This window comes from Cucurbita pepo, chromosome LG09 (assembly GCF_002806865.2).
Source record: "Cucurbita pepo subsp. pepo cultivar mu-cu-16 chromosome LG09, ASM280686v2, whole genome shotgun sequence".
Taxonomy (NCBI): Eukaryota; Viridiplantae; Streptophyta; class Magnoliopsida; order Cucurbitales; family Cucurbitaceae; genus Cucurbita; species Cucurbita pepo.
In genome coordinates, this window is record NC_036646.1 from 6,401,045 (window position 1) to 6,427,398 (window position 26,354).

General features: G+C 35.9%; 1 protein-coding gene and 10 non-coding genes across 11 annotated transcripts; all 11 read left to right on the forward strand.

Annotated features, from left to right (window-relative positions):
- Positions 1–10,937: 10,937 nt before the first annotated feature.
- Positions 10,938–14,692, forward strand: LOC111802406 (berberine bridge enzyme-like 18). Its single transcript, XM_023686757.1, has 3 exons — positions 10,938–11,629; positions 12,249–12,472; positions 13,826–14,692. Exons 1-3 carry the CDS (start codon positions 10,956–10,958, stop codon positions 14,566–14,568), a joined length of 1,641 nt encoding a protein of 546 aa, XP_023542525.1. The 5' UTR covers positions 10,938–10,955; the 3' UTR covers positions 14,569–14,692.
- Positions 14,693–21,263: 6,571 nt separating this feature from the next.
- Positions 21,264–21,337, forward strand: TRNAN-GUU. The gene has a single exon. It is a non-coding gene; the product is annotated as a tRNA-Asn (tRNA).
- Positions 21,338–21,954: 617 nt separating this feature from the next.
- Positions 21,955–22,028, forward strand: TRNAN-GUU. Its single transcript has one exon. It is a non-coding gene; the product is annotated as a tRNA-Asn (tRNA).
- A 294-nt stretch (positions 22,029–22,322) lies between these two features.
- Positions 22,323–22,396, forward strand: TRNAN-GUU. Its single transcript has one exon. It is a non-coding gene; the product is annotated as a tRNA-Asn (tRNA).
- Positions 22,397–22,644: 248 nt separating this feature from the next.
- On the forward strand, positions 22,645–22,718 carry TRNAN-GUU. The gene has a single exon. It is a non-coding gene; the product is annotated as a tRNA-Asn (tRNA).
- A 291-nt stretch (positions 22,719–23,009) lies between these two features.
- Positions 23,010–23,083, forward strand: TRNAN-GUU. Its single transcript has one exon. It is a non-coding gene; the product is annotated as a tRNA-Asn (tRNA).
- A 1,459-nt stretch (positions 23,084–24,542) lies between these two features.
- On the forward strand, positions 24,543–24,616 carry TRNAN-GUU. Its single transcript has one exon. It is a non-coding gene; the product is annotated as a tRNA-Asn (tRNA).
- Positions 24,617–24,727: 111 nt separating this feature from the next.
- Positions 24,728–24,801, forward strand: TRNAN-GUU. The gene has a single exon. It is a non-coding gene; the product is annotated as a tRNA-Asn (tRNA).
- Positions 24,802–24,912: 111 nt separating this feature from the next.
- On the forward strand, positions 24,913–24,986 carry TRNAN-GUU. The gene has a single exon. It is a non-coding gene; the product is annotated as a tRNA-Asn (tRNA).
- A 151-nt stretch (positions 24,987–25,137) lies between these two features.
- Positions 25,138–25,211, forward strand: TRNAN-GUU. Its single transcript has one exon. It is a non-coding gene; the product is annotated as a tRNA-Asn (tRNA).
- Positions 25,212–26,220: 1,009 nt separating this feature from the next.
- TRNAN-GUU lies at positions 26,221–26,294 on the forward strand. The gene has a single exon. It is a non-coding gene; the product is annotated as a tRNA-Asn (tRNA).
- The last annotated feature ends 60 nt before the right edge of the window (positions 26,295–26,354 follow it).

The window sequence follows — 26,354 nt, forward strand, 5'->3', positions numbered from 1 at the left end:
CTCCACTATTCTAAAATTTGTAAACGTGCTAGAAGATGAGCTTGAACCTTTGATCTTGGCGTCAAATGAGCTATTCTAGCTACTTGACAAAACTATATGGGAGCACACTAAAAGAAGGGGTTGAACCTTCAACCTTGTGGTTAACAGCCACGCGCTCTAACTGAGCTATTCCTGCTACTTGATAAAACTATATCGAGTACACTAGAAGAAGGGGTGGAACCTTTCTAACCAACTGAGCTAATCCAGCCTACACTATTCAAAATGTAGTACAGTAGAAGGAGGGGTAGAACCTTTAACCTTATAGTTAACAACCATACGCTCTAACCAACTAAACTATTCCAACCTTTTACTATAAAAAAATAATTTAATTTATAATATAGCATAATAAGACATAACTATTCAAAAATTTCTAATTACGAGAAGAGAAATCCACCAACTATCAAATGACCTTGCCCATTTAGGATTTGGACCATATCGTCAATTCAAGCCCACAAAATGTCCCCGATAAATTCCCATGTACGGGGTTAGTGACAATCTCTTGTATAATTTTGTGGTTAATAGCCACATGCTCTAACCATGCTCTAACCAACTGAGCTATTCCAGCCTTCTACTAAAAAAAAACTTTAATGTATAATATAGTACAACAATTCAAAAATTTCTAAACTAGGGCTAAAGAGGTTAATCTTAAACCCTAGGTTAATTGAGCTATTCTAGCTCCTTGGACAAAATTAGGAGTCACCAGCTATCACATGACTTTGACCATCTAGGATTTGGACCCTCAACATCAATTCAAGCACACCAAATGTCTCCAGTAAATTCTCATGTCGGGAGTTAATGATTGATAAGACAACCATAATCCTTAATCAAACGATCCAAGCTTTTGTTAAAGCAAGAACCCTTGAATCAAATGAATTAATACCTCCTTGTACAAAATACGTATCAACCAAGAGACTAAACTATAATTAGATTACCTTTTAAGATCAAAGATTTAGAAGCAAGATTTGGAACATTGCTTTAAATTAAGTCACTTCAAAATCGAACTTGATCAAGCATTGATTGAATGACTCAAATGCAATCAACCACAAGAATTGCATGAAACTTCGTAATGGCAAAGACGATGCTCGTATTTCTAAGGGTGAAAGTCTCAATTTGTGAACAAGGCTTGGTTGAATGGCTCAATGCAATCTACCACAAGAATTACATGAAACTTAGAAATGACAAAGACGATGCTCGAATTTCTAAGGGTGAAAGTCTCAATTTCAGATCTCAATTTCATTCCTTTGATTTCTAGGTAGTAATTTGTTGGTATTTATAGTCTCACCACAAAACAAACTTTTAATTCTTCAAATGTTCACTAAAAAAGTTAGTGGACATGATTTAGTCTCGATCCCCTTAAATGTACACAGATGAAGTCAATTTGACAAATAAAAACAATAAATAAAGTTTTGTAACAACTCATGAAATGATGCTTGCAACTTCATCCACTAACCGTGCAAATATTCACTTATGGAGCTCCAAATAGTCATTCCACAATTGAATCAGCTTGTAACACATGAAATGATGGTTGAACTGAGTCTACCCAATTTTGTAGATGAAGAATGAATGCTTGTTGAATCTTGTTGGCCTTAGATCATGTAATAGGTTCGGTTGGAATATTTGGAACACCGTGATCCTTATCATCTTCCCCATTTCAAAAGGTTTCGTCCTCAAATTAGAAAAATCATCACCTATATAAAAAGAACTCAAGTAAGCAACATTGAAGTAGAATATACTGAAAATTCTACGGGAAGATCAATTTTATATGCATTGTTATTAATTCTCTCAAGGACTTGAAAGGGTCATCACCACTTGGATGTAATTTTTTCTTCCTTTGAGATGAGTTCGCTCCTTGCGAAAATGTATCCAAACTCACTCATCGGGATGAAAAAGGATTTCCTTTCGTCCTTTGTTAATTCTTGAAGCAACTTTGAAATTTTGTTTCTCAATTCTCTCCTTCACCTATTTGTGCAATGTTTCTGATCAAATCTGTATTACTTGTGGTTGTGTCACTCACAAAAATGCTAGGAGGAATAGGAAGCAAATCAAGAGGTCTAAGTGGATTAAATCCATAAACAATTTCAAAAGGAGAACAATGAATGGTACTATGAATTGCTCTATTATATGCAAACTCTACGAATGATAAAAATTTGTCCCAAGACTTAATGTTTTTAGAAATAATAACCCTAAGCAATGCTACTAATGTTCTATTAACCACCTTTGTTTGTCCATCCGTTTGAAGATGACATGGAGTTGAAAAAAACTATTCAATACTTTCCAATAGTGACTTAAAAATTTATCATCCCTGTCACTAACAATTATTCTAGAGATTCCATGTAAGCTTGTACTTTCCTAGAGAATAAGTTAACATGTTTTGCATCATCCGTCTTGTTGCATGCAATAAAATGAGCCAATTTACTAAATTTGTCTACCACAACAAAAATACTATCTTTGCCATTTTTAGTGTGCAGCAACCCAATAACAAAATCCATGGATATATTAGAGTACATTCAAGGAGCATACAATTCATTTGGTTGTAATGTAGATTTAGCTTCTTTGTATTTAAAACATTGGCTACAAAACTTATGAACATCGTGTTTCATCTTTAGCCAAAAGAAGTGTTCATGCAACATATTATAAGTTTTATTAATCCCAAAATGTCTCATTAAGCCACCACCACGTGCTTCTTTTACAAGCAAATCTCTTATAAAGCATTTAGGAATACATAACAAACACATAATAACCATCCATAGCTTTTTTTTATTTTTTATTTTTTATTTTTTATAAGACAATATGCATAAATAGTTATAAAGTCTTGGTCATCTCTATATAATTCTTTAATATGCTCAAATCTAAGAGGAGTAAAAAGATTGAACGTTTTAGATAATGCATCAACTACCACATTATCCTTACCTTTCTTATATTTGATAACATACGAAAATATTTCAATAAACTCCACCCAATTTGTATGCCTACGGTTCAGTTTGCTTTGATCCTTAAGATACTTCAAGCTTTCATAATGATCACAAATTCTCTAGGCCATAAGTAGTGTTGCCACACCGACAATGTGCAAACTAAAGCAAACAATTCTTTATCATAAATAGGATAGTTCAATGTTGTCACATTTAGTTTTTCACTAACATATATTAGTTTTCCATCTTGCATCAAAACATCACCAATGCCCAAACCACTTGCATCACACTCAATTTCAAAAGTTTTATCAAAGTTAGGTAAGACAAGTAATGATGGTTAATTTCTTTTCAAGCTTATTGAATGCATTCTCTTACATATCCCCATTTAAAAATAATATTCTTTTTCATTAAGTCATTCAATGATGCACTAAAATATTTTATAAATCTCATGTTCCACGTGCTCATGCAAAGTCTTTGAATAAAATAAAATATCATCAAAATACACAACAACATGTTTTCCAAACTATTCTCTCAAAATAGGATTCATTAAGCCCATAAATGTACTAGAAGCATTGATTAACCCAAAAGTCATAACAAGCCATTCATACAATCCAAACTTAGTTTTGAAAGCTGTTTGATCTTAGCATTGATCCACCCCAATATATAACTCAAAACCAGCCGTCCAACTCCCCCAAAGGTGGGGAAAGTGACAAACTTGGAGGTAGAGGAGGGGAATACGAGTCCTCCAACGGAGAGGTAGAACTCCATGGCGGAGACCTCACAACCAGAAATATCGCAATAAAAGTCAAGGTCCCTCGTCTTGCTTCATATACAAGGAGGCTCACCGAGAAACCGAGTGCCCACAAAAGGCGACACTCTATGCCTTCTAAATAAAATTTGGAATGAAATCAGAAGCTAAGTACGAGACAGTGAAAGTTGAAATACCGCTAGTCGAAAACGTGGAAAACCCCTTGCATGGTGGCCCTAAAGTATTTATTTGTCATCTAGAAGAGAGTGAATGAGATAGAAAAGGTAGTGGAATGCGGTCTTATGTATTTTAAGGCCTTGGTCAACCATAGAGTAACCAAGAACACTATTGTCGACTCTGAAGCCACCCACAACTTTATGTCAGAGACCAAAGTGAAACACTTGAACATCCTATGACATTGAGATACCGAACGGATGAAAGTTGCCAATTCAGTAGTCCTACCTGTCTGAAGGGTTGCAAAGAGAACTCTAATCAAGATAAAGAGTTGGATGGATAAATTGATTTTGTGATTGTCAAGATGGATGACTTCGACATCGTGTTAGGGATGGATTTTCTGCTTGAGCACAAAGTCATTCCCATGCCCTTAGTAAAATTTTAGTAGTAACGGAATCCAACCCGACAGTCATTCAGGCTATCACCCGTCAGCCAAAAGTGGTGAAGATGATGTAGGCGCTACAGTTGAGAAGGGATCTCTAGTAAACCATGCATCCTAAGATCGTGAGCTGCAATCAGAAGCCTACCCCTAGTGCCCAAACCTAGGTAGCCTTGATGAGCTAGTTTAATGAGTCGAGTTCGAGTTTTAAGTCGTTTAGATGACTTAAAAACCTAATTAACCTCCATGACACATAGGGATGACTAAGGTAACTTACCAAGCCTAACTAGAGTGTGAATAGTCTTCTTTAGTAGGGATGTGAATGTTTTTAGATTCACCTCAATACCACTCTCGCAAATACATTAATACTAAAGAATTCTTAATATATTTTTATTTGGCTTGGGTCAACTCGAAGGTTTTGCTCACGAACCCGAAACCGAACCGATTCAGTTCGGGTTCAGAAAAATGAACCCAACCCTACCTAAAATGCTTATCCAACCCAACCCGACCCTTATAATTCGGGTTGGGTTGGTCCGAGTTGTCGGATTATCGAGTTGAATGTACACCCCTATTCTTTAGTACACCATTAGTGTTATTATCAACCTAGATCAAACCATATATTTATTTTCTTTACATTTTTCTTAAGTTCCTGAGATTTTTTTAAGTATTTTTCTCTTTTAACTTATTTTGAAATTCTGCATCTAAGGTTCTCAAGAAAAAAAATTCCAGAAATTGGATTTTAAAAGAAAACATTGAATTTTTAATTCTTCACAGGAGTCAGGTGTTACACATACATTGATTCTGTCTAATAACATTAGACTCAAATTTCATTCCCGAGTGAGTTTGGATGTAGAATACTTTTTGACCCACACATGCACTTGAAACCACTAGATAGAATAATCCTTTTTTTATAAACCTTAAACCCTCATCTGCACATGCACTCTCACGTAGCCAAACCTCCAGAAGGCATAAGACTCGAAATCATTGTTATAAGTATGCATCTATATCAACATATGAAGAGAAGTAATCCGTGTTTGAGTGCATGAGTTCCCACATAAAAGATCATGACTTAATGCAATGATGCATATAATACTTATCATAATATCATTAACATGATCGGTCTTTTAGTCATATTTTATAACACCAATTTAATTCATGGTACTTTGAGAGATACACATGGTCTTATCATTATGGTCATGAGATGTATTAAATAAAATATACATAGTCATATCAATATAATAACACGTGGTAAACAACCATAAAGTATGTGTTCCTACAACACAATATCATCAAACTGGCTCGTAAACATTCCAACGGCCCTTATAGTTTTTGGTTTAGCCTAGTACTCCTAAACTCTCCCTACCTCATTATTCATAAGTTCATATCAATTGAAATTTAATTTCACTTTTGATATTCAATCTAACTTACCGTCCTAAACAAATTTTTTATTTACAATATTTTTTTAAAAAAAATGTAAAATATAATAATATTTTTATAGAAAATATTTTTTTTTCGAATGTGTTTAATTGTAAGGTATTTTAAACCGACCCATAAATTTTTCCTATAATTTTATCATACAAATATAGTGTGTTAGATATAAATAACAAACATTTGAATTAATTATTTAATTAATTATGGTGAGATTTGAAAGCTATTTAAAATATTGTCTTTATATTTATTAAATTCTTTTACTCTTACCAACGGTCACGGTAATGTTTGCTAGGACATGTTGCTTGTATACGTGACTAACATGTGACATCTGAGTAAAGGAGGATGAAGTCACATATGTTAGGTGACCTCTTGAGATTTTTCTTAGGATGCATGTGAGCGAGGACAAGACATGTTAAAAAGATTCGTATTGGTCTATTGTAATAGTTTTCACATAAAAGCGACAAGTAACATGACCATGTTGGAGGGGATGTAGAGGAATGCCGGTACACATAGGTGGCAAATTTGAATTTTGAATCTTGATCTGTATCTTGGGTATGGGTCGTTACATGATATCATAGTCATGCTTGTCTAGGATGTGTTACCTCTGGTTACATGATGTTACCCAGGTCGTTACATGATGTCCGTTCCAAACTTTTTTTTTTCTTTGCACATGTTAGCTATTCCTTTCTTATTTAATTATTACGTTTTATAGGGGTATGACCATTCGTCAAAATCATAGCTATACCTATCAAATTAAAATACATCAAAATGTATTATAGGGATTTAGGGTTTAGGGGTTTAATTGATCTTTTGTAGTCAGTTTTGCTTTAATTAATATCATCAAAATGATGGATTTAAGGTTGAATTGGACCGTGAGGAGAAGCGTCAGACTAGTACCAAAAATAATTAGTCACTCCGGCTTAGGACGACTTACTTGGTTGGATGAATTGTACTATGTATGATAACACGTGCCTCGTGACTCCTGCATGTGTCATATGTTAATCTATGTTGTGTTGTTCGATGTCATACTATGTTATGTTATGTCACGATGTGCTATGTCATGTTATGATAAGTTATGTCATATAATAAAGTTATGTTATTTTGTGATCATATCAGGTTGTATAAAGTTATTATAAAGTCGATAATCAATAATGTGTAAACCATTGTAGACCATGCAATGAAAGTTATGTTATGTATGAAGCAATTTACATGAATTATGTAAGCATAATTCACAAACTTAATAGGTTATAAAGAAATAAAGGTCTGTCTTGCATCATAAACAATGTCATGATTACAAGCTAAGGGGATTTCGTGCGTATTTATGTGTCACGTGCATTAGGATACTTCCCCATTATGATATATATGAGCACGTATATTACGACTTATAATTTGCGACATTCACGATATTATTTGAGCCCTTTTCCTCCATGGTGTTTAGCAAGAATCAATTAGCAAGAGACAGGTCTACAAGGTGTACAAGCCCGTTTGGTTCGCCCATGCTTGCACACGTGGGCCCATATGTAGAGAAGTACTACACATCTAACCTGTCTAAACTAAAAAGTTACGTAAGGTCATGCTATGATATGTTAAAAGAATAGATCCCACCTTATTGCATATGTTTGCATTTCCTAACTTTAATAGTAGGTTACTGAGTGAATATTTCTTAAAATACTCGAGTAATGTGATACTCTTACATTTCAAGTAAAGGTAAGACACCCTGGTAAGGATTACAACTACATTGCTGTAAATACCATAAAACCAATATTAAGACAGTTGCATTTTGTCTGTTTTATAGCGGTTAGATTAGATCAGAACATGATTTTATTCTTTTCTTTATTTCATTTAAATTTTAAAATAACAATTTTGTTTTAAAAGTTTTATAACGATTTTTAAGTCCACGATCCTATCCCAACTAAGCAATAAAGACCCTTTCCCATATTTGCTATTTTAAATTATTTTCTTTGGTTTTATTTTTAATTTACTCTCATATGGTTTTAAGACCGGTTCGTAAGCAATAAGTCCATGACATCATTTTATTAAATTGTTTTAAATGAATATTTCCGTCACAATAGTCTTATCCATATAAGACATTAAAAAATATTCATATTTTTTTGAAAAGTTGTAATATTACTTTTTTTATTATTATTTATTTATTTATTTATTTATTAAGATCATTAAATTAAAGGTTAGGTGAGAACATTAAAAGGTCTAACTTCTAAGGAGACTTATAATATTTTGTTATTTTCATAAATTTATTATCTAAAGTTTTCTTCCAAATCAAGGGTCAACGCTTTGAAATTTCTTCAAAATCTATTAAAATCTTTTATCTCTCAATTTTAATTTCCACGTCTTCAAATTTAATTAAATTTTGTCAATCATTTTTTATTTCAACCTGGAAAATGTGTAAGAAATAGTCAAATTTCATTATGGCATTTGGATCTCTTCTTACCCAAAAAAAAAAAAAAAAAAAAAAAAAAANGAGGCATGACTCCTTTTCTTTTGGAGTTCTTTGTTCGATATTTGAGGATTACTCCTTTGGAATCTTAGTCATTTTTTACTGCCTTCGAGGAGGCTTGACTCCTTTTCTTACCTCCCCTCAAACAAAGTGCGCCTCCTCTTAATCGTGGCTCGACTCCTTTGGAGTCTTAGTCATTTTTTACTGCCTTCGAGGAGGCTTGACTCCGTTTCTTTTGGAGTTATTTGTTCGATATTTGAGGATTTACCAATCTATTGGCACGACTAAGTTTAGGGCATGATTCTGATACCATGTTAGACGAACACGACCCTCCATAATAGTATGATATTGTCCACTTTGAGCATAAGCCCTCATGGCTTTGGTCTAGGCTTCACCAAAAGGCCTCACACCAATGGAGTTAGTATTTCTCACTTATAAACCTATAATCATTTCCTAAATTAGCGGGACTTCCATATCATCCAACACCAAATACCCTTTAGAAGGGTGTGAAAATCTTTTCTTAATAAACTCGTTTCAATTTAATCATTTTTAAATTTATGGTATTATCGTATAAAGACTAAATGGATAATGACCCATTTGTTTTGAACAATAATACAATCAATTATATAATTTTTCAAATTTCAGAGTTAAATATATGAAAATATTTATAATATGAATGTTGGTATCCACAAGGAATTATTTTCATACATTATGATATTAAAAAAAATTGTCCCCACTATTTTAATTATTAAATTCTAAGTTTTATTCTATTTTAATGTAGAGTGTTTCAAACTCTCCTTTTTTTTTTTTTAATCTTAAATTAAATTAGAATTTTTAATGTTTAATTTGTAATTAAAAATATAGATATGATTAAATAATTCAATGGAATTGATCCTTACAAGTAATCCTATACATTTCATAAACATTTCAAACAAGAATCCATTAAAATATTTGACAAAAAAATCTTCTAGTCGTCTAGAAATATTTTGAAAACGTGGTTATAACTAAGATACTGGTATAAATTAAATCTGAACTGAGAATATTTGTTAAAACTACCCACTTAAACAGCGATGAAATTCTCTCTTTATAATCAGAGCTAAATATGATATATATGGTAAACTATAATTCAGGCTAAATATTCTTACAAAAACAACATTAAGATACATTAACTTTTCATTTAATATTCTGACCGTTTTTGTAACAACTCTATTTTTAAATCGCCTCTTTAGAAAACAAAATTTGTTTTAAAATTGTAAAATTGATGGTAAGACATAACCGACTAAAACAAACTATATCTACTAACAGTGGACTCGAACTGTTACACTAATTTTGAAACATTAAAACACTTATTCTGGTTGATTTCTAGTACTAATAAGACTTTAACCGCTCAAGCCCACCACTAGCAGATATTATCCTCTTTGGGTTTTGCCTTTCGTTCAAGGTTTTTAAAACGCATCTCCTAGGAAAAATTTTCATACCCTTTAGAGTGTTTCGTTCTTCTCCCCAACCAATGTAATATATCACAATCCACCCCCTTCAGAGTCCAGCATCGTCGTTGGCACTCGTTCTTTTCTCTAATCAATATGGGATCTCCACCAAATCCACCCCCTTCGAGACCCAGCGTTCTTACTGGTACACCGCCACGTGTCTACCCCCTTCTAGGAACAACCTCCTCACTGGCACATTGCCAGGTAGACGCTATGATACCATCTGTAACAGCCCAAGCCTACCGCTAGACGATATTGTCCTCTTTGGAGTTTGCCGTTCGCACTTTCTCTCAAGATTTTTAAAACAGGTCTGCTAAGAAAAGGTTTCCACACCCTTATAAAGGGTGTCTTGTTCTCCTCCCCAACCAATGCATTTTTATATTTAGTAGACTATTTCAAATATGATATTGAATTTTTAATTCATCAAATTCAACTAATCCAAACTTAAATTAAGGGCAAAATAACACTTTGGTCAAAAGCTCATTTGATTTTTGTATGTCTTTCTCCATTATTTCCACCATAAATAGAGAAACTTTCAATCACAAAAATGTCAAATTCAGCCATGAATTCTTCTCCATTACTCCCTCTTTCTCTTACCCTTCTTGTTTTATGTTCATGTTCATCATGGGTTTCATCTAATTTTGTCAAACCCCATCAAAGTTTCCTCCAATGTCTCTCCCATTATTCCCAAGATGCCTCCTCCATTTCAGACGTCCTTTACACTCCCTTCAATTCCTCTTATTCTTCCGTCTTGAACATCACCCTTAGAAACCTTAGATTCTCAACCCCTCATACCCCAAAGCCACTCCTCATCATAACACCATTACATGTTTCCCACATTCAAGCAGCCGTCCTTTGTTCCAAATCCCACGGCCTTCAAATCCGAACACGAAGCGGCGGCCATGATTTCGAGGGTCTTTCTTACGTCGCATCGTTACCCTTCATTATCGTTGACCTAATTAACCTAAACTCGATCTCTATCGATGTCGAAAGTAAGACAGCGTGGGTTCAGTCCGGTGCTACACTTGGTGAGCTTTATTATAGTATTGCTAAGAAAAGTCAAACCTTGGCCTTTCCGGCGGGTATTTGTCCGACGNCATTTTTATATTTAGTAGACTATTTCAAATATGATATTGAATTTTTAATTCATCAAATTCAACTAATCCAAACTTAAATTAAGGGCAAAATAACACTTTGGTCAAAAGCTCATTTGATTTTTGTATGTCTTTCTCCATTATTTCCACCATAAATAGAGAAACTTTCAATCACAAAAATGTCAAATTCAGCCATGAATTCTTCTCCATTACTCCCTCTTTCTCTTACCCTTCTTGTTTTATGTTCATGTTCATCATGGGTTTCAGCTAATTTTGTCAAACCCCATCAAAGTTTCCTCCAATGTCTCTCCCATTATTCCCAAGATGCCTCCTCCATTTCAGACGTCCTTTACACTCCCTTCAATTCCTCTTATTCTTCCGTCTTGAACATCACCCTTAGAAACCTTAGATTCTCAACCCCTCATACCCCAAAGCCACTCCTCATCATAACACCATTACATGTTTCCCACATTCAAGCAGCCGTCCTTTGTTCCAAATCCCACGGCCTTCAAATCCGAACACGAAGCGGCGGCCATGATTTCGAGGGTCTTTCTTACGTCGCATCGTTACCCTTCATTATCGTTGACCTAATTAACCTAAACTCGATCTCTATCGATGTCGAAAGTAAGACAGCGTGGGTTCAGTCCGGTGCTACACTTGGTGAGCTTTATTATAGTATTGCTAAGAAAAGTCAAACCTTGGCCTTTCCGGCGGGTATTTGTCCGACGGTTGGGGTTGGTGGACACTTTAGTGGTGGTGGGTATGGGATGTTGCTAAGGAAATATGGTCTTGCGGCTGATAATGTAATAGACGCTCAATTGGTTGATGCAAATGGGAAATTTGTTAATAGAAAGTTGATGGGAGAAGATTTGTTTTGGGCCATTAGANTCTAATTTTGTCAAACCCCATCAAAGTTTCCTCCAATGTCTCTCCCATTATTCCCAAGATGCCTCCTCCATTTCAGACGTCCTTTACACTCCCTTCAATTCCTCTTATTCTTCCGTCTTGAACATCACCCTTAGAAACCTTAGATTCTCAACCCCTCATACCCCAAAGCCACTCCTCATCATAACACCATTACATGTTTCCCACATTCAAGCAGCCGTCCTTTGTTCCAAATCCCACGGCCTTCAAATCCGAACACGAAGCGGCGGCCATGATTTCGAGGGTCTTTCTTACGTCGCATCGTTACCCTTCATTATCGTTGACCTAATTAACCTAAACTCGATCTCTATCGATGTCGAAAGTAAGACAGCGTGGGTTCAGTCCGGTGCTACACTTGGTGAGCTTTATTATAGTATTGCTAAGAAAAGTCAAACCTTGGCCTTTCCGGCGGGTATTTGTCCGACGGTTGGGGTTGGTGGACACTTTAGTGGTGGTGGGTATGGGATGTTGCTAAGGAAATATGGTCTTGCGGCTGATAATGTAATAGACGCTCAATTGGTTGATGCAAATGGGAAATTTGTTAATAGAAAGTTGATGGGAGAAGATTTGTTTTGGGCCATTAGAGGCGGCGGCGGAGGGAGCTTTGGAATAGTGGTGGCTTGGAAGGTGAAGTTGGTTCCGGTTCCGGCGAGTGTGACACTATGCATGGCTAATAAAACCTCGGAGGATGGTGCCACCAAGCTCATTCATCAATGGCAATATGTGGCTCACAAATTGGAAAATAATGCCTTTCTTGGCATTCTTTTGGCAGGTATGTTCTCCTTAACACGATCAACCATGTCTAAAAAATATCTCTAATATTTTTTAAAATTTAGACTGAGTACCACGTTTCAAAAATACTCAAACTTTTCAAAATTACACATAAAACGTGTATAGATAATCTACGAAGTGTCAATAAATAATTTTTGTTCAATAAATTTTTTTTTTTAATTAGTGTTAATATTAATTTTAAAATTTTATGGATATTTTTATATTGAATGTTTTAAAAAAGTAGAAGAATATTAATGAAATTTTTTAAGAATATTTTTGAAATATTATTAAAAGTTTAAAGATATTTCTATCACTGATGATAACATATTTTTTTTATTATCAAAATTAGTGCTCGAAAGGTATTTTTATTAATTTAGTAAAATAATAATAACAATAATTTTGCTTTCAATTGCCGTCCACCATTTTTATAGATATATTTAAATATTTTTGTCATATGATTGGGTTTAAGGTTGGCGGATTTTATTTAGTTTCTAAATTTTTAAAATCAATCGTTTTTATATTTGAAATTTTAAATTATTTTCTATTTGATCTTTAGGGTTTCAAGATTGATATGTTCTACTCTCGGAATATAAATTTTAATTTCTAATTAGTCATTTAGCGAGAATATTTGTTCGTAATTAAATTGATTAAAAAATACGGATTACCAAACTAGTAAATTCGAGTGAACATATGTTTATTGTCACATCATTTTTGTTACGTCATAATTAAAAATTAATCTTAAACGTCTCTTTCCAAACTTGAAAGACAAGATAGAAAAGGACAAAAATGATTAATAATAGATTTATAAATTAGATTTTAATTTAAACGACGCCGTGTTTTATAATACATTTTATAGTATAGAATTAGTCGTAATTACCAAATTAAATATTAGATAGAATATGAAACATTATCGATTAATATATAAATAATTTTTTTTTATATATAATTACTATTTTATAATATCATACATGAATTTACAAAATGACATTTCTAAATTTTAAATAGAATTATTTTTAAAATTTTAACTATTTTCATTTCATAATCTAGAAACAAAAAATTTAGAAACCCATCAATTTTTTTTTTTTTTTTTTTGTAAGATCTCCGGTTAGTTGTAAAGGAAAATGAAATATTCTTTATAAGGGTATGAAAACCTCTATGTAATAGACACGTTTTAAACTTTGGGAGGAATCTTGGAAGAGAAAGCTCAAAGAGAACAATATATGCTAGCGGTGGGCTTGAACTATTACAATTGAAGATTATTGGGAGGGAGTCCACGTTGACTAATTTAGGGAATAATTATGGCTTTATAAGTATGGACATACTAACTATCTGATAACTCAATTATTGATGACAGGAGGAAATTTTACGAGACAAGGAGGCAAGATAAACCCATTAGCTCTATTCTTCTCATTGTATCTTGGCAAGGCAGACGAGCTTTTGACAATCCTCAACACGACATTCCCTGAACTAGGTTTGTCAAAGAAAGACTGCATGGAAACGAGTTGGGTCGAAACAGCGCTCATCATGGGCACCGGGCTTCAATTTGGGAGCAAGCTAGAAGATCTACTAAGTAAGGCAACACTCGTCAATGGAAGCACCAAAATCAAATCCGACTACATCAAGGAGCCCATTCCTATGGCTGCAATCGAGGGCATATGGGAAAGATTAAGATATGAAGACATAGAAATGCCACAACATATATTTGTTCCTTATGGAGGGAAAATGGGTCAAATTCCAGAGTTCGAAACTCCATTTTCACATAGAGGTGAGTATTTATACAAAATTGGTTACATTGTTAATTGGGCAGAACAAGGTATTGAGGCAGAGAAAAGGCACATAGATTGGATACGAGAGCTTTATAGTTACATGACTCCTTTCGTTTCGAAGTCACCTAGAGCGGCATATCTCAATTATAGAGACCTTGATATTGGATCGAACAACAAGTATGGAAGAACAAGCTATGAACAAGCTAGCATTTGGGGTTATAAGTATTTTGGGAAAGAGAATTTTGATAGATTGGTTCATGTTAAGACCAAAGTTGATCCTTATGACTTCTTTAGGCATGAGCAAAGTATCCCTACTCTCTCATCCAAATAGTTGTTACTCTTTAAGTGTTATATGATTTGATATATGTGTTTAAACTATGCCTCAAACCCTATTTGTGTGTAGCAAAATAAGGGGCATACATGAGTATTATTGTTTGTTGTTCATTTGTGGTTGACTTTAGTAGTGTGATGAAGGCCTTTTCTTTGAATGAAACTAAGAGCATATTGTTTTGGACGGTTGAAAGTAACATAACTCGGGAAAGCGATCTTAATTACCAAATTTAAGTGTATCATCGATTTTGTCGATTTTGTAATAGCCCTAGAGTTCTGTTAACCTAAAGTCGTTACCATCTTCATAACCTAACTTCTTATGTAGAAATGAGCATTTAAAACATCTTTGTAAAACAATGACATGGACTTACATGTTTTAAAAAGTTTTTAAAGCAACGTGAACCAAATATTAAATAAAACAAAGTAAATATTAAAATTGACACCACCTTATATTAACAGAAGGTCTAGGAATTTAAGTACAAGTATTCTATGAATGTGTCGTAGTCTTTACTTGCGATGTTGTTAGTTGTAAAGGGGTGCATTGCCTTTACTTGAAAAATAGAAGTAGCACACGACTTGAGTATTTCTAAATACTCAGTAAGTGACTCCACTATTGGAGTCTCGGAATGCAAACACATTCAACTCATAATTAAGGACCTATCATTAAAACCATCACAGAGGATGTGTATTACTTTCCTACACACGACCCACACATGCAAGCGTGAGTCCATCAGGAGGTTTGTAGCCCCCTCGGCCCATCATAATCTAGCTAGTTTGGCTTTAGTCAGATGTCTGGAGGTATAACAAACCCTCAAATATCACGCAAGTCATGATGATGGTCATCATTATTATAGTGTACACATCCATACTCATAATCATAAATGGGGAAGTAACCCGATGTAAATGTACACTAAGTATGCATGAGGTCCCTATAATTTTCATCTTAAATCATTCTTATAACATAACCCTATACATCATTCACATGTTACTCTAGGTAACATACATTCATTGACCTTCATACATTCATCATCATTAATATCATTTAGGGTTGTGTATCGGAAAATTTTTCATCATAATGCAACGTGACATCTTATACATGCACATCATCTTAATATATAGTATCATCATATTTAGTCATATCGTCATCATACATTTTATGACATCATCATCATCATCATCATCATCATCATCATCATATCATCATACAATCATCATCTTCATATCATCATATCATCATATTATCATGTCGTCGTCATCATCATATCATCAGAATATAACATCACACCATACTAACTCACATCATCATAACATCATAACATTATAAGAAATACTGTAAAGGGGTGCATTGCCTTTACTTGAAAAGTAGAAGTAGCACACGGCTTGAGTATTTTAAGAAATACTCAGTAAGTGACTCCACTATTGGGGCATGAGAATGCAAACACATTCAACTCATAATTAGGGACCTATCGTTAAAACCATCATAGAGGTGGCTTTCAGTCTGGACAAAATTGGATGTGTAGTACTTTCCTATACACGACCCGCACATGCAAGTGTGAGTCCACCAAGAGGTTCGTAGCCCCCTAGGCCCATCATAATCTAGCTAGTTGGCTATAGTCAGACGTCTGGAGGTATAACAAACCCTCGAATATCACGTGATAACTCTCTAAAAGTAGAGTCATATCAAGTCTTTTTGTATTTAATATGACACTCTTATTCACCATTTTTTCATTATTTACCCCATTTATTCTACTTAGTGAGCATGAAATCGTTTATTGTGGTCCAATAGGAAAAAAAATATTATTTGGCATAAATCGATCTTAATTATAAATTTAATTGAGTTATGTGGTAAAATTTCAGACATTTATGCTGAACCATGAGGGAGTAGCAAATCTATAAATAAATGGGGGATGACATGGAAATTTTAAATCCACATCAGCATGCAAGTGGGTCATTAACTACCCAATGAGAAACATCCTATGTGAACAACTTATTCCTTTTCAATCCTAAAGGGGAACCCATGCTCAATATAATAGGAAAAGGAAGACCAAGAGGAGAGACGGACTTTGGGAGAAAAATCAAATTACACAGCAGCAGCCTCTGCTGCAGTGAACTGCTGTGAAACCAGAGAAGAAAAAGAAAACCATAATCCAGCAGCGGTTGACAGTAGAAGGAAAATGAGACCAACAAAGATTGATTAGGGCAAAGAGGTGGACGTGAGAGCTCAAGAGAAGGGAACTTCCATTGACGAACGACAACAAACCAAGATAACTCTCTATTTCCTTATTCTCTTTTCTTATTCCATCAATTTTACATGATGAAGATGCGGATTCCTCTGTTTAATTTAGTTTGTATGGAGAGCTAAACTTTATAGGAGGGGTGAGAGATTTTATATAGTTTAAGTATGTTGACGGTATGATTTTAGTTTATTAAAGAGTTGTTGTTAATGATTTACATGTGTGTTTAATTAGCTACTTTACATACATAGTTGTTCTCTTGTTCGGGAGAAGAGAGGGAGCAATGAAATCCTCTTTAATACTCTAGTTCTATAGCAAGAAAACTTGAAGGGTAATAGAAAGGTTAGGAATAATTCTTCTCCTATAGCCTTGTTAATAGAAATTACAACGATTATGGAAATAATCACCATTCATAACCCTCGGAGGTTTGGAAATCTATTAAAAGGAACTAAAATCTACCACAAAACTCAACAACTTATCTATTTAATCTCTCTTGGCCGAACCTTTCTCATTATAGTTGATTTTTCTCATCATTTTCAGTTTTTCGACAACAGTGGTACTCTGTTTTAATTTTGTTTTAGTAGTTAAAATCACCAACACTCATTTGAATGTTACCCAAAAACTCACTTAATTTCCAACGATAAAATTAACCAAAAAGATAGGTTCCCTGTGGAATCGATAATTTACTTATTACTTGCTACTTGTGATAGTGTATACTTGCACTTATTCTTGTGAATTTTACATCATTTTATTATATACATCCCACAAGCGATTATCACGCAAGGCATGATGATGGTCATCATTATCATAGTGTACGCGTCCGTACTCATCATCATAAATGAGAAAGTAACCCGATGTAAATGTACACTAAGTATGCATGAGGTCCCTATGGTTTTCATCTTGAATCATTCTTATGACACGACTCCATACATCATTCACTACTCTTGGTAACATATATGCATTGACCTTCCTACATTCATCATCATTAATATCATTTAGGGTGGTGTGTTGGAAAACTCTTCACCATATTGCAACGTGGCATCTCGTACATGCACATCATCTTAATATATAGTATCATCATATTGAGTCATATCTTCATCATGCATCATCATATCATCATATAATCATCATCTTCATATCATCATATCATCTTGTCATCATGTCATCATATCATCATCATAATATAACATTACATGATATTAACTCACATCATCATAACATTATCATCATACATCATCATATCATATAAATTCACATCATTATCATCACAGTACATAAGCATAAATGACACGTGCAAGGGTCACTTGACACATGTCGTCATACATAAAGTAATTCTTTCAACCGAGCCGATATTAAGACCACTTACTTGGTTGGCCTTAGACGACGTTCTTCCTAAACTCAAATACTTGATTTCGTCCCTAATTATCGTCGAGGTGTTTTGCCTTATTAGAATATTCGCTCAATAGTCTTACTAACGTCGAATTCCTAATTTAATTTAATTCAAACTAAGGAAGTAGGCTTATACTAACCTTAATTGCCTTAAATAAGGTCAAATTCAACTATGGGAGGGTCCAATACGTAAAGAACAATGTCCAAAAAGTCAAACCAAGTCGAATAAGCCATATTTGAGCCGAGTCGAGGGAACCGACAACCAAAAAAAGAACATGTGTCAGTGAGGGGAGCTGAAGCGTTCGCGGGCCACAATTTGGGTCGAGGACGGGTTCGGGGTCAGTCACATGGGCGTGTGGGTTGGGATGTTGGGTTGTGCATGGTTTTCGGGTGGAGGCTACGATGGGTCGAGTGAAGGGTTGCTATAGGTGGGTAGCTAACCGTGGGATTTTGGGCTTGAGTGATGGTCTGCTGCAGATGGGTATCCGAATCCGACTCGAAGTACTGTCTTCTTCACCTAACTTCATCGAAAAAACCTGGTGGCGATTCTCTCTCTTTCTGAGAGTTTTTATGCCTCTTTCCATCGTTCTTCCCTCCAGATCTCGGTTTCTTTGAGGCTCTGACTGCCTTCCCTTCACGTACACGATGTCGTAGTGTCCTTACGTACTTGTAAACACGAGTTTTCTAACATTATTGTTAAGGATATTTAGTAATAAATTATAGTTTACCATATATATCATATTTGATATTTTATTATAAAGAAATATCTAGATATTTGCTTTTTTACCTTAGGTATCTTTCCATTTATTCCTCTTTCCATATCTTTGTAATTTATTTTATTATAAATAAGATAACTTTCACCCCATTTAGGTGTGGTGGATTAATCGAACATTCTTATGGTATGAGAGCCCTTTCGGTCCCTTATTTTCAATGACTTTTGAATTCCCTACTCATCTTCTTCTCCACCATCCCTGTTGGCTTTGATTCTGCAGGGGCAGTCTCCATGACTGCCACATGCAGAGCTGATTGATTACTCTTTGGCTCCACCCTTTTGACCTCCAAATCACCCTTCACCATACTTTGTACATACAACTTCACCTTTTCCAACACAATCGATTTTCCCTCAACCAACATAGTTTCTTTCATTTTTCTTCCCAATCTTCCTTTCATCCTTCACAGAAACCTAAATCTAAACCTACCAACCTTCTGCAGAGATTTTCCTTTGGAATCTGGGCGCCGCACTGGCCTCTTCGCCAATCAAGTCGTCGCCTACCTTCTAGCCAAAATTGGCTCCTTCGCCCACTGTGGCGACTCTTCCGACTTCAACATTGTCTTTGTCCCTTGCTCTGGGCTTCCCCTTCTACTTCTTGGGTTGACATATTCTCACAAGAGCGAAGGCAACATTGTCGGTAAGCGACGATCCCTCTTCATGGGTTAGACATATTCTCGTTGAAGCCAAGGCAGCATCGCCACTGAGCGATGATCCCTCTGCAGTTTTCAATGGCCAAGAAAGTGTTTCTCTACACCTCTTATGAACCAGGTTGTTGACATCTTCACGAAAAGTGTTTCTCAACCTTTTTTTGAATTTTTCATATCTAAGCTTCACGTTCGTTCAAATCTGATGCTCAGCTTGCGGTGGGGTGTTAAGGATATTTAGTAATATATTTGCGCTCTTACCTTAGGTATCTTTCCAGGTATCTTTCAATTTATTTCTCTTTCCATATCCTTGTAATTTATTTTATTATAAATAAGATAACTTTCACACCATTTAGGTGTGGTGGATTAATCGAACATTCTTAATTATTATTCCTCCATAACCCACACCTTCGCCGACGATGTTTGAAATGGTAAAGCAGCCACAATATACAACGTACTTACCACTGGAATTTTGAGAATTGTTTGTAGACTTTCGCTCCGTGTGCAACGCTAGTCCATTGATACTCCTTTGTTCGCCGATGATGTTTGTAGACTTCCACTCAATATGCGGTCAAAGGTTCAAGCTCTTCTTCTAGCACGTTTAGAAATTTTTAAATAGTGGAGGCTGGAATAGTTCAGTTAGTTAGAGCGTGTGGCTGTTAACCACAAGGTCAAGTAGCTGGAATAGGTCAAATAATCACAAGGTCAAAGGTTCAAGCTCTTCTCCTATGTCGTTTAGAAGTTTTTAAATAATGGAGGCTGGAATAGCTCAGTTGGTTAGAGCGNTTACTATTTAGGCAGAATACTGTCACCCATTCTTACTAAGAAACTGAAAGAAACGGACGGAACTAAACACGAACAAGAGGGATCCACCGAAGAAGATACTTCTCCTTCCCTTTTTTCGGAAGAAAAGGAGGATCCGGACAAAATCGATGAAACGGAAGAGATCCGAGTGAATGGAAAGGAAAAAACAAAGGATGAATTCCACTTTAAAAGGACACGCTATCAAAAGATAAAAAGACCTGTTTATGAAACTTCTTACCCTCCGGATGGNTTATCGAATAGGTCAATTAATCGCAAGGTCAAAGGTTCAACCTCTTCTCCTAAATCGTTTGGTTAGAGCTGTTAACCACAAGGTAGAAATTTTTAATTAGTGGAGGCTGGAATAGCTTAGTTGATTAGAGCTTAACCACGAGGTTGAAGGTTTAATCCCTTCTTCTAGACTAATCAATATAGTTTTATCAAGTAGTTGGAATAGGTTAGTCAATCGCAAGGTCGAAGGTTCAAGCTCTTCTCCTGCTCGTTTAGAAATTTTAAATAGTGGAGGCTGGAATAGCTTAGTTGGTTAGAGGTCAAAGGTTCAGGTTCAATCTCTTCTCCTAGCTCATTTAGAAATTTTTAAATAGTCGAGACTGAATAGCTCAGTTGGTTAGAGCGTGTGGCTGTTAACCACAAGGTCGAAGAGGTTCAACCCCTTCTTGTAGCGTACTCGATATTGCTTTATCAAGTAGCTTTAATCGCAAGGTCGAAGGTTCAAGCTCTTCTCCTAGCTCGTTTAGAAAGTTTTAAATAGTGGAGGCTGGAATAGCTTAGTTGGTTAGAGGTCAAAGGTTCAAGCTCTTAACCTTGCTCGTTTAGAAATTTTTAAATAGTGGAGGCTGGAATAGCTCAGTTGGTTAGAGCGTGTGGCTGTTAACCACAAGGTTGAAGGTTCAACCCCTTCTTCTAGCGTACTTAATATAGTTTTATCGAATAGGTCAATTAATCGCAAGGTCAAAGGTTCAACCTCTTCTCCTAAATCGTTTGGTTAGAGCTGTTAACCACAAGGTAGAAATTTTTAATTAGTGGAGGCTGGAATAGCTTAGTTGATTAGAGCTTAACCACGAGGTTGAAGGTTTAATCCCTTCTTCTAGACTAATCAATATAGTTTTATCAAGTAGTTGGAATAGGTTAGTCAATCGCAAGGTCGAAGGTTCAAGCTCTTCTCCTGCTCGTTTAGAAATTTTAAATAGTGGAGGCTGGAATAGCTTAGTTGGTTAGAGGTCAAAGGTTCAGGTTCAATCTCTTCTCCTAGCTCATTTAGAAATTTTTAAATAGTCGAGACTGAATAGCTCAGTTGGTTAGAGCGTGTGGCTGTTAACCACAAGGTCGAAGAGGTTCAACCCCTTCTTGTAGCGTACTCGATATTGCTTTATCAAGTAGCTTTAATCGCAAGGTCGAAGGTTCAAGCTCTTCTCCTAGCTCGTTTAGAAAGTTTTAAATAGTGGAGGCTGGAATAGCTTAGTTGGTTAGAGGTCAAAGGTTCAAGCTCTTAACCTTGCTCGTTTAGAAATTTTTAAATAGTGGAGGCTGGAATAGCTCAGTTGGTTAGAGCGTGTGGCTGTTAACCACAAGGTTGAAGGTTCAACCCCTTCTTCTAGCGTACTTAATATAGTTTTATCAAGTAGCTGGAATAGCTCAGTTGGTTAGAGCATGTGGCTCTTACCCACAAGGTTGAAGATCGATATAGCTTTATCAAGTAGCTTTAATCACAAGGTCAAAGGTTCAAGCTCTTCTCCTTGCTCGTTTAGAAATTTTTAAATAGTGGAGGCTGGAATAGCTGAGTTGGTTAGCTCGTTTAAGATTCAACCCCTTCTTCTAGCGTGTTTAGAAATTATTAAATAGTGCGAGGCTCGAATAGCTCAGTTGGTTAGAGCGTGTGACCACAAGGTTGGATGGTGTAATAGCTTAGTTGGTTAGAGCATGTGGCTGTTAACCACAAGGTCGAAGGTTCAACCCCTTCTTCTAGCGTTTAGAAATTTTTAAATAGTGGAGGCTAAGTTAACCACAAAGGTTCATAGAATTTTTTTTTANATTGGTTAGAGGTTCAAACTATAATCTAATTTTTCAATTATTCAACCATTTCATTTTACCAAGTTCAATGTTAGTCAGATTAGTCAACATTTCTATGTTTCGATGCAACAACAAGATGTTATTTGTAACAAGTNAATAATGGAGGCTGGATCAGTTGGTTAGAGCGTGTGACCACAAGGTTGGATGGTGTAATAGCTTAGTTGGTTAGAGCATGTGGCTGTTAACCACAAGGTCGAAGGTTCAACCCCTTCTTCTAGCGTTTAGAAATTTTTAAATAGTGGAGGCTAAGTTAACCACAAAGGTTCATAGAATTTTTTTTTAATAATGGAGGCTGGAATAGCTGAGTTGGTTAGCTCGTTTAAGATTCAACCCCTTCTTCTANTTTAGTCGGGATACAACAAAAGAATTCTATTAGATCTAATAAGTACCGTGTGTCAGAATTCAGAAATTATATGGCTCGAATCTTTAGTATTCTCTTATTTATTACCTGTGTCTACTATTTAGGCAGAATACCGTCACCCANATGTTTAGAAATTATTAAATAGTGGAGGCTGGAATAGCTCAGTTGGTTAGAGCGTGTGGCTGTTAACCACAAGGTCGAAGGTTCGACCCCTTCTTCTAGCGTGTTTAGAAATTATTAAATAGTCGAGGCTGGACTAGCTCAGTTGGTTAGAGCGTTGGTCCTTAACCACAAGGACGAAGATTCAACCCCTTCTTCTAGCGTGTTTAGAAATGGAATAGCTCAGTTGGTTAGTCAATCGCGCAAGGTCAAAGGTTCGAAGGTTCAATCCCAGCCTANATTCAAACTTCTCCTTGCTCGTTTAGAAATGATTAAATTGTGGAGGCTGGAATAGCTCATTTGGTTAAAGGTTCAACCCCTCCTTCTAGCACACTTAATATAGTTTTATCAAGTAGCTGGAATAGGTCGAAGGTTGGAAATTTTTAAATAATGGAGGCTGGAATAGCTCAGTTGGTTAGACTGTGTTAACCACAAGGTTGAAGGTTCAACCCCACTGAGTGTGTTAACCACAAGGTCAAAAAAAAAAAAANAATTTGCAAAGCTAGAGGTCCAATCGCGCAAGGTCAAAGGTTCGAAGGTTCAATCCCAGCCTANAGTTGGTTAGAGCATATGGACCTTAACCAGAAGGTCAAAGGTTCAACCCCGTCTTCTTGTCTAGTGTACTCAATATAGTTTTATCAAGTAGCTGGAATATCTCAGTTGGTTCGAGCGTGTGGCTGTTAACCACAAGATCGAAGGTTCAAGCTCTTCTCCTAGCTCGTTATGAAATTTTTAAATAGCTTTGTTGGTTTGAGCGTGTGGCTGTTAACCACAAGTCGAAGGTTCAACTTCTTCTACTTAATGATACTTTTATCAAGTAGCTGGAATATGTCAATTAATCACAAGGTCAAGGTTTAAGCTCTTCTCCCCGACTCAACTTCTTCTACTTAATGATACTTTTATCAAGTAGCTGGAATATGTCAATTAATCACAAGGTCAAGGTTTAAGCTCTTCTCCCAGCTCGTTTAGAAAATTTTAAATAGTGGAGGCTAGAATAGTTTAGTTGGTTAGAGCATGTGGTGGAATATGTCAATTAATCACAAGGTCAAGGTTTAAGCTCTTCTCCCCGCTCGTTTAGAAAATTTTAAATAGTGGAGGCTAGAATAGCTTAGTTGGTTAGAGCATGTGGCTGTTAACCACAAGGTTGAAGGTTCAAGCTTTTCTCTAGCTCGTTTAGATTTTTGAATAGTGAAGGTTGGGATTGCTCAGTTGGTCAACCAAGTGTGTTAACCTCAAGGTCAAAGGTTCAAAGAAATTTTATAATAATGAAGGCTGGAATAGCTAAGTTGGTTAGAGAATGTGGTTGTTAACCACAAGGTCAAAGGTTCAACCCCTTCTTCTTGTGTACTCAATAGTTTTATCTTCTCCGCTCCTTTAGAAATTTTTAAATAGTGGAGGCTGGAATAGCTGAGTTGGTTAGCTCGTTTAAGATTCAACCCCTTCTTCTAGCGTGTTTAGAAATTATTAAATAGTGCGAGGCTCGAATAGCTCAGTTGGTTAGAGCGTGTGACCACAAGGTTGGATGGTGTAATAGCTTAGTTGGTTAGAGCATGTGGCTGTTAACCACAAGGTCGAAGGTTCAACCCCTTCTTCTAGCGTTTAGAAATTTTTAAATAGTGGAGGCTAAGTTAACCACAAAGGTTCATAGAATTTTTTTTAATAATGGAGGCTGGATCAGTTGGTTAGAGCGTGTGACCACAAGGTTGGATGGTGTAATAGCTTAGTTGGTTAGAGCATGTGGCTGTTAACCACAAGGTCGAAGGTTCAACCCCTTCTTCTAGCGTTTAGAAATTTTTAAATAGTGGAGGCTAAGTTAACCACAAAGGTTCATAGAATTTTTTTTAATAATGGAGGCTGGATCAGTTGGTTAGAGCGTGTGACCACAAGGTTGGATGGTGTAATAGCTTAGTTGGTTAGAGCATGTGGCTGTTAACCACAAGGTCGAAGGTTCAACCCCTTCTTCTAGCGTTTAGAAATTTTTAAATAGTGGAGGCTAAGTTAACCACAAAGGTTCATAGAATTTTTTTTTAATAATGGAGGCTGGAATAGCTGAGTTGGTTAGCTCGTTTAAGATTCAACCCCTTCTTCTAGCATGTTTAGAAATTATTAAATAGTGGAGGCTGGAATAGCTCAGTTGGTTAGAGCGTGTGGCTGTTAACCACAAGGTCGAAGGTTCGACCCCTTCTTCTAGCGTGTTTAGAAATTATTAAATAGTCGAGGCTGGACTAGCTCAGTTGGTTAGAGCGTTGGTCCTTAACCACAAGGACGAAGATTCAACCCCTTCTTCTAGCGTGTTTAGAAATGGAATAGCTCAGTTGGTTAGTCAATCGCGCAAGGTCAAAGGTTCGAAGGTTCAATCCCAGCCTACAATGCTGGAATTTGCAAAGCTAGAGGTCCAATCGCGCAAGGTCAAAGGTTCGAAGGTTCAATCCCAGCCTACAATGCTGGAAAAGCTAAAGCTAGAGGTCCTTCTAGAATCCTTGCGGTGATAAGCGCCTACAATGCTGGAAAAGCTAGAGGTCCTTCTAGAATCCTTGCAAAACGCTGANACTCAACTTCTTCTACTTAATGATACTTTTATCAAGTAGCTGGAATATGTCAATTAATCACAAGGTCAAGGTTTAAGCTCTTCTCCCAGCTCGTTTAGAAAATTTTAAATAGTGGAGGCTAGAATAGTTTAGTTGGTTAGAGCATGTGGTGGAATATGTCAATTAATCACAAGGTCAAGGTTTAAGCTCTTCTCCCCGCTCGTTTAGAAAATTTTAAATAGTGGAGGCTAGAATAGCTTAGTTGGTTAGAGCATGTGGCTGTTAACCACAAGGTTGAAGGTTCAAGCTTTTCTCTAGCTCGTTTAGATTTTTGAATAGTGAAGGTTGGGATTGCTCAGTTGGTCAACCAAGTGTGTTAACCTCAAGGTCAAAGGTTCAAAGAAATTTTATAATAATGAAGGCTGGAATAGCTAAGTTGGTTAGAGAATGTGGTTGTTAACCACAAGGTCAAAGGTTCAACCCCTTCTTCTTGTGTACTCAATAGTTTTATCTTCTCCGCTCCTTTAGAAATTTTTAAATAGTGGAGGCTGGAATAGCTGAGTTGGTTAGCTCGTTTAAGATTCAACCCCTTCTTCTAGCGTGTTTAGAAATTATTAAATAGTGCGAGGCTCGAATAGCTCAGTTGGTTAGAGCGTGTGACCACAAGGTTGGATGGTGTAATAGCTTAGTTGGTTAGAGCATGTGGCTGTTAACCACAAGGTCGAAGGTTCAACCCCTTCTTCTAGCGTTTAGAAATTTTTAAATAGTGGAGGCTAAGTTAACCACAAAGGTTCATAGAATTTTTTTT

Coding starts and splice junctions, on each gene's coding strand:
- LOC111802406 (XM_023686757.1), top strand. CDS start 10,956: ATGTCAAATTCAGCCATGAATTCTTCTCCATTACTCCCTCTTTCTCTT. Junction 11,630..12,248: donor GGGAAATTTGTTAATAGAAA/GTTGATGGGAGA, acceptor ATTTGTTAATAG/AAAGTTGATGGGAGAAGATT. Junction 12,473..13,825: donor TCTTGGCATTCTTTTGGCAG/GTATGTTCTCCT, acceptor TATTGATGACAG/GAGGAAATTTTACGAGACAA.